Raw genomic sequence first — 12,031 nt, forward strand, 5'->3', positions numbered from 1 at the left:
TTACGGCCCGGGCCCGGCCCGGGCCCGCTTTATGAAGCCCGAGCCCGGCCCGTGGTTGCAAGCCCGGGCCCGGCCCGGGCCCGGGCGTACTTGACCGAACCCAGCCCGAGCCCGGCCCGGCCCGTGGTTCCAAGCCCGGTCCCGGCCCGGCCCGGGCGTACTTGACCGTACCCAGCCCGGCCCGGGACCGTCGTTCCAAGCCCGGGCCCGGCCCGGGCTTGAAACGGGCCGGGCCCGGGCCGTTACTAAACTAATCGAGGGCGCGCTTGTTCATGACCACAACCGACCCGGGCCCGCTAGAAAATATTAATTGTTGATAATGATTATTATTGATGCCTTGCGCTTTGTAGCGGGCGATCGGACGGAAAATCCGTTGTGTACATGCATCGAAATGTTGCTTTGCCTGCGGTGGTAGCTCAGCGGTTAATCTGTTTCGCTGTTAAGTCATGGGACGCGGGTGCGATTCCCGCGGCCACGGCGGCCGCAATTTGATGGGGACGAAATGCAAGAACACCCGTCCATATACTTATCTTTAGGTGCACGTTAGAGAACTCAAGGTGGTCGAAATTAATCCGGTGCCACTACGGCGTGCCTCGTAATCATATCGTGGTTTTGGCACGTAATACCAAGGAATATAAATGAAATGTACCGGATGTGTCAACCTCGAATAACAGACCGAAATCTTTATTCCTTCCATGGGAACAACCGTGATCTGGCCCATTGTTATTGCTGTTAATATATATACATGATCTGGCGTGTTTATAAGGAAACCCACCACGATGTACTTGTTACTTTGACAAAGTCTGGTCCAGCAGACGAAACGTTAGTGAAAATATACAGTGCCAATCTATATCTATACTGGTGAAAAAAAAATAGCACTTCAACTGTGTTTCTATTTTTATTGCTAAGCTTTACTAAGAGCCAGCTCTTTGCACGTGTCACTTCAGCTTGGCACAGTATACCGTAGACCACGCAATGCGTAACGTTCGCGTGTGCTCAAAGGCCCGACTTACCGAGTCCGGCCCGGCCCGCAGCCTCAAGTCCGGGCCCGGCCCAGGCCCGCGGCTTCAAGCCCGGGCCCGGCCCGGGCCCGCACTTTCACGCCCGAGCCCAGCCCGGGCCCGCCGAAAAACGCTTCGGACGGCCCGGCCCAGCCCGCGGGCCGGCCCGGGCCCGTGCAGTGCTCTAGTGCCGCCTCCCAGCGGCAGCGACGCCGATGTAGCCGATCCGCAGCAGTGACCACAGCCACGGCGGGGCTGTGGTCACTGTCGGAGCACTCTCGGAGTTCGTTCCTGCCTAACATGCGTCTCAAAGTGAGCGGCGGCAGCGACATCAGCTCTCCCAGCATATTCCCAAAGCATGTGCCGCAGTGTGGCTCTTTCCCCGCACGCTTTAGACGCGTCCGTCGGGTATATGCTCGGATAACAGATGCGTAGGATCCGGGCCCGTAGCCAGGAGGGGGGAAGCGGGGGGCCCGCCCCCCCCCTCCCCCGAAATTTTTGAGATACATAGTGTTTTACCTAAAATAAATAGTGGAAATAAGCGTTTTTCTCAAATAGCCAAGGCTTTCAGCAAGTGCCTCCTCCCCCCCCCCCCCCCCCCGAAAAAAATTCCTGGCTGCGGGCCTGGTAGGATCGCCGGGCTGGGGGGTAAGTGTCTGTTTGTAGTAACCTCCAAGTTACGGCCTGTATTTTGTTTTATTTGTCGTGTGGTGGAGGGTATCTGCGTCTGTTTAGTCTGTAATGTTGTGTGATGTCGCTGAATGTGCTGAGGCGATCGCCCCCGACCATTACGGTTGCTGTTGTGTTCCTAATGATGTTGTCTTCGCCCCACTCTCGAGGTGGAGGCGGCCACTGAATCGGCCGCGGCTCGGTGAGTGAGACCTCGAGCCGCGGTGTAAGCCGCCTGGTTGCCTGCAAGCGGGAAGCTGGTGTGAGCAGGGGTCCACAGGAGGAAGACCGTCGCAGGTGGTCGAAATTATTCGAGCTCTCCACCACGGCGTCCCTCAATCATATCATCGTTTTGGGACGTAAAACCCGAAAAATTATGATCATTAGAGTGAACTTATTTCACTTGCCTGAACTCGCGTTCGTGACTTGTGTGCTGTCGCACGCCATTTGCCCATCGTGTGTTCTACTGTACGACATATGTTGTGCACTTTTTATTATTTTGGTGTTGTGCATATTGTTTGCTAAGTAAGAAGGAGTAGCCGGTGCTGGCATAAAGCAGCAACCTCTCCCATTCATCATTAAAAAAAAAACACCTTCTCCCACTAAAGGGAACCATGTGGGGATCCGAAGAAGCGCATGGGTCGACTTACAGTTCCGTTCTTCACGGGCTCCTTGCCCGATGTTAACGCGTCCTTGCATGTGGAGCACACCATGAATTCACTGTGGTTGCTATTGCTGTTACTAGTTCCGAACTCTTGTTGGAGCACGCCACGCGAGTTCATCGCGCGTCTGCAGAATCTCGTTCCCCACGCCAACACGTGATTGCTGAGGGAGTGTAAGGGGGAGAGGCCACAGCGTCCTACCCAGCCCCTTACACAGGCCCGAACGCGCTAGCGCGTGCCAGCACACGTGGTTTTGTCTGCGTTACGCCAAGCTAGAACAGCATAGGGCTGCCCGGGCCCCTAAAGTGCTCTGCACGTACCATCATCAAGGCAGTCCAAGAACAAGAGGAAGAAGTCTTCTCCTTAGCGCGAGCGCACGCTCAATATGTTACAGATGGTTCTGGTAGGTTTTAGAAAGCGGACGGTTGCCAATGGAACTAGGGACAAAGCCCAGCGCAAAAGCTGCTTCGTATTTAAAAAAAAAGTCACAGGGTCAAGTATGTATTCGCTTAAGACGATTGGAAAGCAAAATGCGTCTTCTTTTTCTTCTTAGTCGACGTATTGATCCTCCCCGCCGAATTCCGAGTGCTTTCTCCACCTACAGTGGTTTGGCACTGCCTCCAGGATCAGGGGCATTGCGAGCTTTCTGCACTGCACCTGTTTGCACTGCCTCCATGATCCGCCCACCTTTGACCAAGCGATGTTGTGATGCGACGACGTCGCCAAGTGACGTCTCAAATTTTGGCAAACTGTGACGTCGTGACGGCGACTTTTCACCACTCTTGTTGACGCCGACACCTGTGGTCAGTTTTCGCATTTCAAGAGGCATCTAAGGCTTTCACCTTAATAAGAAACGGAGCCGACATCTTGGCGGGACTTCGTCTTCCGGTCCCATCGTGGGCGGAGCCACCGTCTTAATCTGGGAAGCCTCCGGGTCCCCTAGATGTAAGTTCCTCAGTACTCAAACAAAGTTTTTGCCATGTCACGTCCCATTAACAGTGGTAGTAGTAAAGGTGTATGCTTGGCGCCTGTAGCTGGGTTTGACACAAATTGACTTTGGCTTTCCCTAAAACCTACAAGTGCCTGTCCCGTGGATGCTGAGGTGCCGTAACCAGGACCAATCAATAATGCTAGAGTTGTCGGCGGCCCAAAGATGTTTGACACTAGCTAACAAGTATTCAGTAGTCGGCGCTGAACTTAAAATTTTGTAGTGAAACTTCGTTTCGCACACCTAGAGCACATCATAGACAAGCTTTAGACAACGCTTCTATTCAGATAAGAGCACGTGTCGCAGAATGACAGTTCTGCGTGCTAAAAAAGTGCACATTCGGCAGTTTTAAAAGCTGAAAATTGCGAAGCTACGCGATCTCCACATGCTTACACAGCCGTCCGTTCTTTATAGATCAGTTGAACTGACGTCACTGGAACAGCCACGTTGGAGCAGCAACGTGGCGGGGCGCGAACATTGTGCTCTCACGCTGGTGTTATCTGTACATCGCGTGCTGGTTCCTTCGTTATTTATGCACAGAGACCAAATAACGTTCCAGCGACGTCGTTATCACACTGAAGCAGGTTAATCACCGCGTGATTATACTCCTTAGACGTCATCTAAGCCGTCATTTTGAAGCCATGTTGTGCGTCCATGAAATCACGAGCAAGCTATCAACAAAAATGTCTGGGCTTTTACGTGCAAAAACTATGATATGATTACGAGCTACGCTGTATAGGTGGGCTCCATGAATTTCGGCCAACTGTTGTTCAATAACGTGCACTCACATCACACTTTCGCGAAATTCCGCCTTCATCGAAATGGGACTATCTTGGCCGGAATCGAGCCGGCGACCTAGGGATCAGCAGTCACGCTCCGCAACGACCTTACCACCGAAGCGGGCATCACTCCTCTATACAATTGAGGTCCTCCAGATGTGAAACGCTTCCAGTGGATCAAGCTGGGAAGTGGGCCACGGGCTATGGTGATATCAAATATTGCGCAACGCGAATCCTTGTGCACATGTATCGTAGTGCTCGTCATTGCGTCTGCTGAAACCACGAAACCATACTGCAACGGAAGCGCCAAGGTAAAAGCGAACGACAGGGCGCCATCCACTCATACTATGGTGAATTCCATTGGCAGATTCGGAGCACTTCCGGTAGCTTTTCCTGTTCCATTCGGAGCAAGTCTGTTCCATTGGCGGAGGGCCGTGGGCGGAGTGACAGTGCTCCCTGTATGTTTCACTGGCAGATCTGGAGCAGTTCCTGCGCCATATTTACTCCACGGAGCAGCTCTCTCCGCGAAAAGCGGCGGATTCGACCAGAAGTCGCAAGGTCCGGCGCGTGCGCAGAGCGTGGCGTTCCGCGTGCGCGATGAAATGCGCTGTCCGACCGCACCCGTTCTCTCCGCTCGCGCCCGTGAAGGCGAAAACTGCGCGAACCGCGATGAATGTTGGGCACTTGCGAAGCAGGTGTGCGCTAGCACCCCCTACCGTTTGCTCTGGCGAGGGCGTGTGTTCCATTGGCAGATTTCCTTTGGTTGGTCTCCGCCGGAGTGGAGTGCTCCGGCGTAGAGTTCTTCGGGAACTCCAAATCCGCCAATGGAATTCACCACTAGTGTTTCACACGAATGGACAAGCATCACATGGAACACTTTAGGCGAAGAGATCCGTGCTTCGTATAGCGACTGATACTGCCTGTGTTGGCATATTTACCCCACGTCCGTAATATGCCAAACGTATTCCTGAAAATTGGTAAAAATATTTGTAGAAGGCATCGACTGATTTGTGTTTTCTAAACCTGTAATTCAAAACCTATAATTGTAGTCTCTCAAATGAGGAAATTTACACTATAATAGAGTTCATCATTTATCTATGTTAAATAGTTTTAATGCGTATTGAAATAACTGAGAGTAGTTTGCCATATTTTTCTTTCCTCTTTCTTATCCCCTATTTTCCTGTCCACTATGTTTCCCTTCCCGAAGGACCAGGCAGGCGTGTGTGACACTTTAGGTGGCAGTTGTCAGCCTGTTTCCTCCCTATTTCTCTGTGTCTTCGTGCTTTATATGTGTCCAAACCAAAAAATATTAATAATATGCAAACGTTAGATAAAACGGCAGTGAAAAGACAAATGATCTGTGTTGCTGACGGCTAAGACGGGTTGGCGGTTTCATTCAAGTGCTGCGTTTGGCAGGAATAAATCGAAAAAAATACTTGCCCATTAACTTCCTACATGCATCTTTACGTTGTAGTGGATTGTCCGCCGAGGGTGTACAGTAGTACAGCACTCGGTTGGTGGCCCGAAGGTCGCGGGTTCGATCCGGCCGTCGCACTTCGATGGAGGATAATTGTCAGGGGCCTGTGTACTGTGGGGTGCCTTCGCATATTATCGAACACCAGGTGGTTGAAATTTCCAGTCTTCACTACGCCGTGCCTCATAATCACATCGTGGTTTTGTGTAATAAAATCTCGGGTATCAGTATTACTGTGGTCCAATGGTGATGATGAAGGAGGGTCATGAGAAGGTTTTGTTATTTATGGGTAACAAAAATAAATCTTGAGGACGATGTTGACAGCAGTCTAACGTTTATGCGCCTTTTTTGGCTCATGAGACATCTCATTTTAGACGGAGTGAACGGTTTTGAACTGTTGGGAACGAGTAATTTACTGACATTGCGTCGTTAAACACACGGCATATCTTTGTCTCCAATTCACATTGGGGTCAAGTATTAACCATAAGTTTCATTCGACGAATCTCATGCGCCGCGTCACTAATGTACCGCTCTTATGCTGCACTTTACGAGACGTCACAGAAGATTCAGTGCAGGAACTCATCACGTAATGGCCCGCAGTGTAAGCGGCAGCCAAGCCAGCCGCGTGACCATTTGAATATCAGACGCCTTTCGCTGTCACCTACGTGGGTAGGCTACGATCATGTCCTTATAAGTAGATACCTATCAGAATTCATTCATTCATCCATTCATTCCGTCAAAGAACATTAAACATGCGTCGACTCTTCCCCAAACATTTCGGTAACAATCTCACGAGTGCTCGAAGACTTCGAGCAAGCGTGACGTTACCCGAAAACGTCACATAATGACGTCATCATTTGTCATCGCCGATCGGTCAAAGGTGGACCGATCCCGGACGAGGTCCAACATCACTCGAGGTGAAAAAGCTTCAGGACCGAGGTGAAGAACAGTGGTGTGACTTGGAACCTAAATACGACGTCTTGCGCGTCATTCACACTGCGGCCCAATATGTCTTGCAGGAAGTTAGCTCCGCGAATGGATAACTAACGGTCGTAGGGCATGTCTGTAGCAAGCTTTCGCTTCCAATATTACAGAGATCATTACATGTGCGAATTCTCGCTGGCACACAAAACTGCCGTCGCGCCTCTTAGGCAGGCTAGTTGCGCATAGGTTCTTTGGAAAAAAACATACCGCGCCGCCTCCTGCTGTACGTTGCGCCGTTAACTGTTATATCGGTAATCGGATCGCCAACCATCTAGGTCCAATGTGATGCACATATAAGAAAACATGCGTCGCCATTTCGTGTTTGTGCGCTGTAGCACGCGTTGGATGCGTAAGACTGTAATGAATCGCCAGTATGCGTGACGATCTAGGTGTCGGATGCAGATTCCCCTCGCTGACGTCATAGAGGCAGCCGGTAGTGCCCATTCGTAACATTCACCACAATGAGCAACGGGTAGCGGGTGAAATATGAAGCGGTGAAACCGTTGTCCTCAATCCATGCCGCTTGTGCACTCCGCCATACTTCAAGGGAGCCACGTTACAGAGGACCATCATCGCCTGCTATTCAAGGTAAGCCTCAATTCCGAGTGCCGTCTTGATTAAACGGGGCTTGCGGATGTTATCCAGATGACGTGAAGCTATGTTCCGTTTCAGCTTTCATGGCAGGTTGAACTAAAGAGTGCGGATAAACGAAACGCCTAATGTGACGTTTTTTTTTTTTTGCTAGAGATGCGTTTACAAGAGCGAAAAAAGGCAAGGGATGTTATAGTGGGGCAGAAAATTTTATTCCATACGTCCGACGATAGGATTATTATAGCGCCAGAACTGAGCTTATAAAACAAGCACGAAGAAGGATGCAATGGAAAAGAAAATGAACTGAGCGTGTTCTAAACGACTAAGCCTCCTTTGTTTTGAGTGGTCCTTATCAGCTCGAGCTTTATTTAATAGAATCGCCTTGTGATTTGGTACAGCACCGGATCACTGCTAAAGCTGTTACAACGCTGTTAGAGTACAACTTTCCAAATCAACAGGAACAGTGACCACGAAGTGTAATCTTTTTAACGCAGTTGGGCCCGAGCAGAATTTATGTGAACAGCCGCTCACGCAGATGTTCACGTTCGACTTTGGAGATATTTTAACGCGGTAGCGTTAGAGAGCTCGTGTCGCAGAAATCCGCTGTCGGCGTCGGCACCGTTGGTTGTGAGCGAAAACTCATACGTGAGCGAAAATCGAGAAAGTAGCATATAAAATAAAACGATAAAAATCTCGGTCCCAATGAGGATCGAACCCAGGCCGTTCGCGTGGCAAGCAGGTGTCTTACCACAAAGCCACGACGTTGTTGTAGCTGCTGCGGACAAAAACACTACATAAATGCCATTAGTAGAAGGAGTCTCTTAACGCATTTTGTTCGGCAGGTGTCACGGAGAAAACGAGCCCTTACGGTAGGGCACTCGCTCTCCGAGGCATATCAAACTACGTCGAAAAAAGCGGGATAGTGCAGCCATCGCCCTAAATACACCACACGAACTTTCAAACAGCTCTAAAAATGGCAAATATGTCCATCTAGGGAAAAAACATATCAAGCCAACGCAGCAAACGCTGATAATGTGCTGCCATGTGAGGCATTGTGAGAATATGTCTCGGACTTTCATGGCATCCGAGAGGGCCGGCGCGCGGCGTAGTCTATCTTGGAGGCCATGCGACTTGCTTCAGATCGAAAGCCTGTAAAATTCGCGCGCGTGCGTGCGTGTGTGGCGTAACAATCACATTAATAAGTATGCACTTGTGGTTGAAGTGCGCACTAGGGGCCGGATTTCGCTATCGCGTTCAACTATTAAGGCGAATTAAGGGTCCCCAATTTTTAAGCTGTTACTCGGCGCCCTCGTATGTTTGTTTTCATATCGGCTATCATTCGGCGGAGATTACACAAAGGTTTATGACCTTTTCCCTCTCAGTGTCTGGGCAACCCGGCCATACGGCCAATGAAGATGGATAGCTAACTGAATATTCGTTGAGCTAGCGTCGTTGTGCTAGCGGTTGAGTCGTTGAGTAGCGCATACACTATGACATCCTTCTCTGCGAAGCGTAAAATCGGTTCAAAGGCAGATTACAGGCCACAACAGCCGCGTTTCGATTGGGGTGGTGGTAGTGACGAATGAAAGAGCGCCCCTGTGTTAGGCTAAAATACAAGGTTAAAGAAGGCTCAAATGCAGGTGGTGTAAATTAGGTGGTTTGAATTAACGCAACTACAGCGTGCGCTATCATATCATGATTGTAACCAGTGGAGCAAAGCCGCGCGCCCGATTTGCGTGTTGTTACTGCTGGCATTTGTGCTGTCGCTCTACGCAGGTAATTCTGAGGCCAAACACAAAACATGACTGCTAGTACGCCAGTGGCGGCTCCCCTGGGCTGATGGCATCAAAACTTGCGCAAGATTGTGTGTACGAGCATGGCTTTTGAGTGCCGTGCGGAGCAATGTGTCACCTAGGACGTTCACCCGTACCTATCGTCGAGCAACGATTAGCGAACAGTCGGGCATCGCGTGTCATTGGGCGAAATGCCCGAGAAGTGAGGTGTTACCCTACTGACTGGCCTGTTGTGATACCGAGGTGGCTTGCCATTCTGAGAGTGCTTTAGCAGATACAATACAGCGCCGCCGGCTTTGCTCGCGAGGCGCCCGCTCGCGGCAGCTGCGGTGCCTGATGGTGGGCCTGCATACACGGCCCTAGTAGACCTGCAGATCTGACACATTGCTTTGAACCATAAATGAGGTTGGTAAGCGCGTTTGTTTGCCGGCTCTGCGCATTGCCCGAGGTATCACTTTTCATGTGGATGCGTATCTCGGCACAGGGGCAAGGTGCATGTTTGTTGAAAGAGTAGGGCGTGTGTTACCTGCACGAAACGCGTCGTTCTTTGGTACGAGAACCTGCAAGCGCTGCGCCCAGTCCAAATTCTGGTAAACAAGGGCACGTGTCAACGTTGGCATTGGGCGTAGCAGGACTGCGTTTCTATTAGGCCGCATGCTCTTGGGCAAGCCACAGCAGACCCCGCAACCACTGCAAGGTGTCGCCCTCGTGAGCAAGGCCCGCTCCTCGCGAGCTCTGTGCGGACGTGGACGGGGCTGCACGTCAACGTGGAAAAGCTTGTGGTGGTCTGTGTGAAGCGAGACAGAAAAAGCACCTGATAGTCGCTCGACAGATATAAAAGGCGTAAGCATGCGCATATGAGCACGCGCATATGAGCACGCGCACTCGAAATAATGGAATGGAGGGTCCGCTTTACCTGTTACCTTGCAGCGTGTTATGGCTGGCCTTTGTGCTGCCGCTCTACGTAAATAACTCTGACGCCAAACACAAAACATGACACAAAACATGACTGCATCCACTCTCATCGAAGAGGCAGAGTGGATGCCGAGTAAGGCGCTGAAAAAAAAAGATTTTGGTAACGTGCTACAGGCAGTGTAATTCTCCAAGAGTGAGTTCCACATGATATATTACTTTATTACTATAATTTTTATGGTAGCCATCACGTAAGGTTGGGCTAGAGAGAGTTTTGGGTCAGAAGCCGAGCACTGTAGCCATATTAACACTGCGGCAGCTGGTGTAGTCCATGTTGCGTTCCCGAAACATGAAGACCGCTAAGCGGATGTTTATATTGAAGTTAATTTCTTACTTCCCCCGTGAGTTCCCTTTACAGTTTACATTTACAATTTTAGTCTTGTTTACAGCATAGAGGCGATATTTTTAGGCGATGTGATTGACGCGTGTGCACGTTGAACTTTTCCACGGTTACCGCATTTCACCGGGTAACATTGCTAAGCTTTATCGCTCGCTACAAGGTACCTTGGTTTAATCGAAATTGTTGGAATATGTTCAAATGTTTGTTCGTGCCGATGAGATTTCTTCTTTAGCGGAGCACAATCTCGAACGTATTCGAGCACCAGCGAGTACGCTGAAATCTACCCTGGTTTATTCGTAAATAGCCTGGTATATTTTTCTTTCTTTCTTTTTTAGTTCTCATGTGCGCTCGATTCTTTTGATTCTTCAACGCTGCCAATTTCGTGCACAAATTCTGTTAATTCTTTTCTAGTATCCCTATCCTCTCTAGTTTTACAATGTATGCCTTTATTTGTTCTTGATTGCTTGTGTACCTAAAATATTGCAGCAATTTAGTATTTATTGGCATGTGTATCTAATTAGATAAAATATACCTTTCAAGCTACCCTGTCACTGAATTTGTATACAGTGTCACGGGTCGTCACGTCGACGAAGGCAGCAGTCGGCGTGTCTAAGAAGGAACTCTTTATTTGGTCCAACTTGTGGCCGGGAAATGTCAAGTCAAACTACAGCATTACCCACCGTACACCGATAGCGGCGAACAGAGCGTAGACCGTCGAAAAACTGAACATCGCTGGGATGCACAGCCTTTTATATATCAGGCATCGAACTTTCCAGCCTGATCACTGGTGGTCGCGTAAGCTCTGGAATAATCTTGACTATTCGTGTCATGTTCGTAATCTTAAAAAAATGAACTACAATCTGGAATCTTCCCAGACATTCTGGCGCTCTTTGCGCAAGGCAGCAGCTTCACGTGCGATAGGCCGGTAACAGAAAACATACAAAGAAAGGAGCGTGTGTGGCAATAGATTCATAATCATATTAACTGCACCTCTGCTCCTGACATGTAATAAAATACTGATGTATAGATTGGACCACTAACTAGCCACACAGGCTAATGGTTCGTGTACTTTCCTAACCATTCTTTTGTATTATCTTGATCAAGTAAACACTGATTGAGCCATGAGTGAACCTGTTAAATACGCGGATGAGATTTTCAACTATAGCAAGAATGTGCTCGCAGCTATCGTTGCGCTGTGATTGTTGCCTTCTTCTCAGGCAATAGATAATTATTTATTTGGTTCATTGGCTGCTGGATTTTTTCAGTGATACAATTTGGCAATTTCATCCATATTTTCTACTTGATGGCCCAGGTCCGGTTTGTTCCTTTTTCATCAGCGGCATGGCGTCACCACCAACGCAGAGCTCAGACATTAGTATCTTAACTCCGGACTACATGGCCTTGCTTCAGGGCCTTTGCGTAAATACCGAGCCGAGTCTTAACGATGTCACCACCATCTTCAAGGAATTCAGTCGTTCCTTGGATGCCAGAAAGCCCAAGCCTTCTCCTAAACCATCCACTTCGTCGTCGACTTCCTCCGGCGCTTCCAAAAAACGCGGCGGCAAGTCCGGTGAGGAGCTTTGTTATTCATTTATGCTATCGCGCCATTAAGGCGAAAGCCTTAGATGCCACATCAAATGCGAAATTTAACCGTCGACGTCCCCTGGTGTCGGGGACAAGTAATGCAAAAAATCATCATCACGTGATGACATCACAGGTCACAAAAATTTGTGACGTCATTATGACGTCACAGCGATCTCGCGTAACGTGGCATCACA

General features: G+C 49.5%; 1 protein-coding gene across 1 annotated transcript in view; it reads left to right on the forward strand.

The window, feature by feature from the left end:
* Positions 1-7,074: 7,074 nt before the first annotated feature.
* Positions 7,075-12,031, forward strand: part of LOC125756498 (uncharacterized) — a 103,507-nt gene continuing 98,550 nt past the window's right edge. The window contains exons 1-2 of the mRNA XM_049411344.1: positions 7,075-7,145; positions 11,566-11,823. Coding sequence (XP_049267301.1) covers positions 11,595-11,823 — 229 coding nt within the window. The 5' untranslated portion in view covers positions 7,075-7,145; positions 11,566-11,594. The remainder of the gene's footprint in view (positions 7,146-11,565; positions 11,824-12,031) is intronic.

The sequence above is a fragment of the Rhipicephalus sanguineus genome, unplaced genomic scaffold, assembly GCF_013339695.2.
Source record: "Rhipicephalus sanguineus isolate Rsan-2018 unplaced genomic scaffold, BIME_Rsan_1.4 Seq1063, whole genome shotgun sequence".
NCBI lineage: Eukaryota > Metazoa > Arthropoda > Arachnida > Ixodida > Ixodidae > Rhipicephalus > Rhipicephalus sanguineus.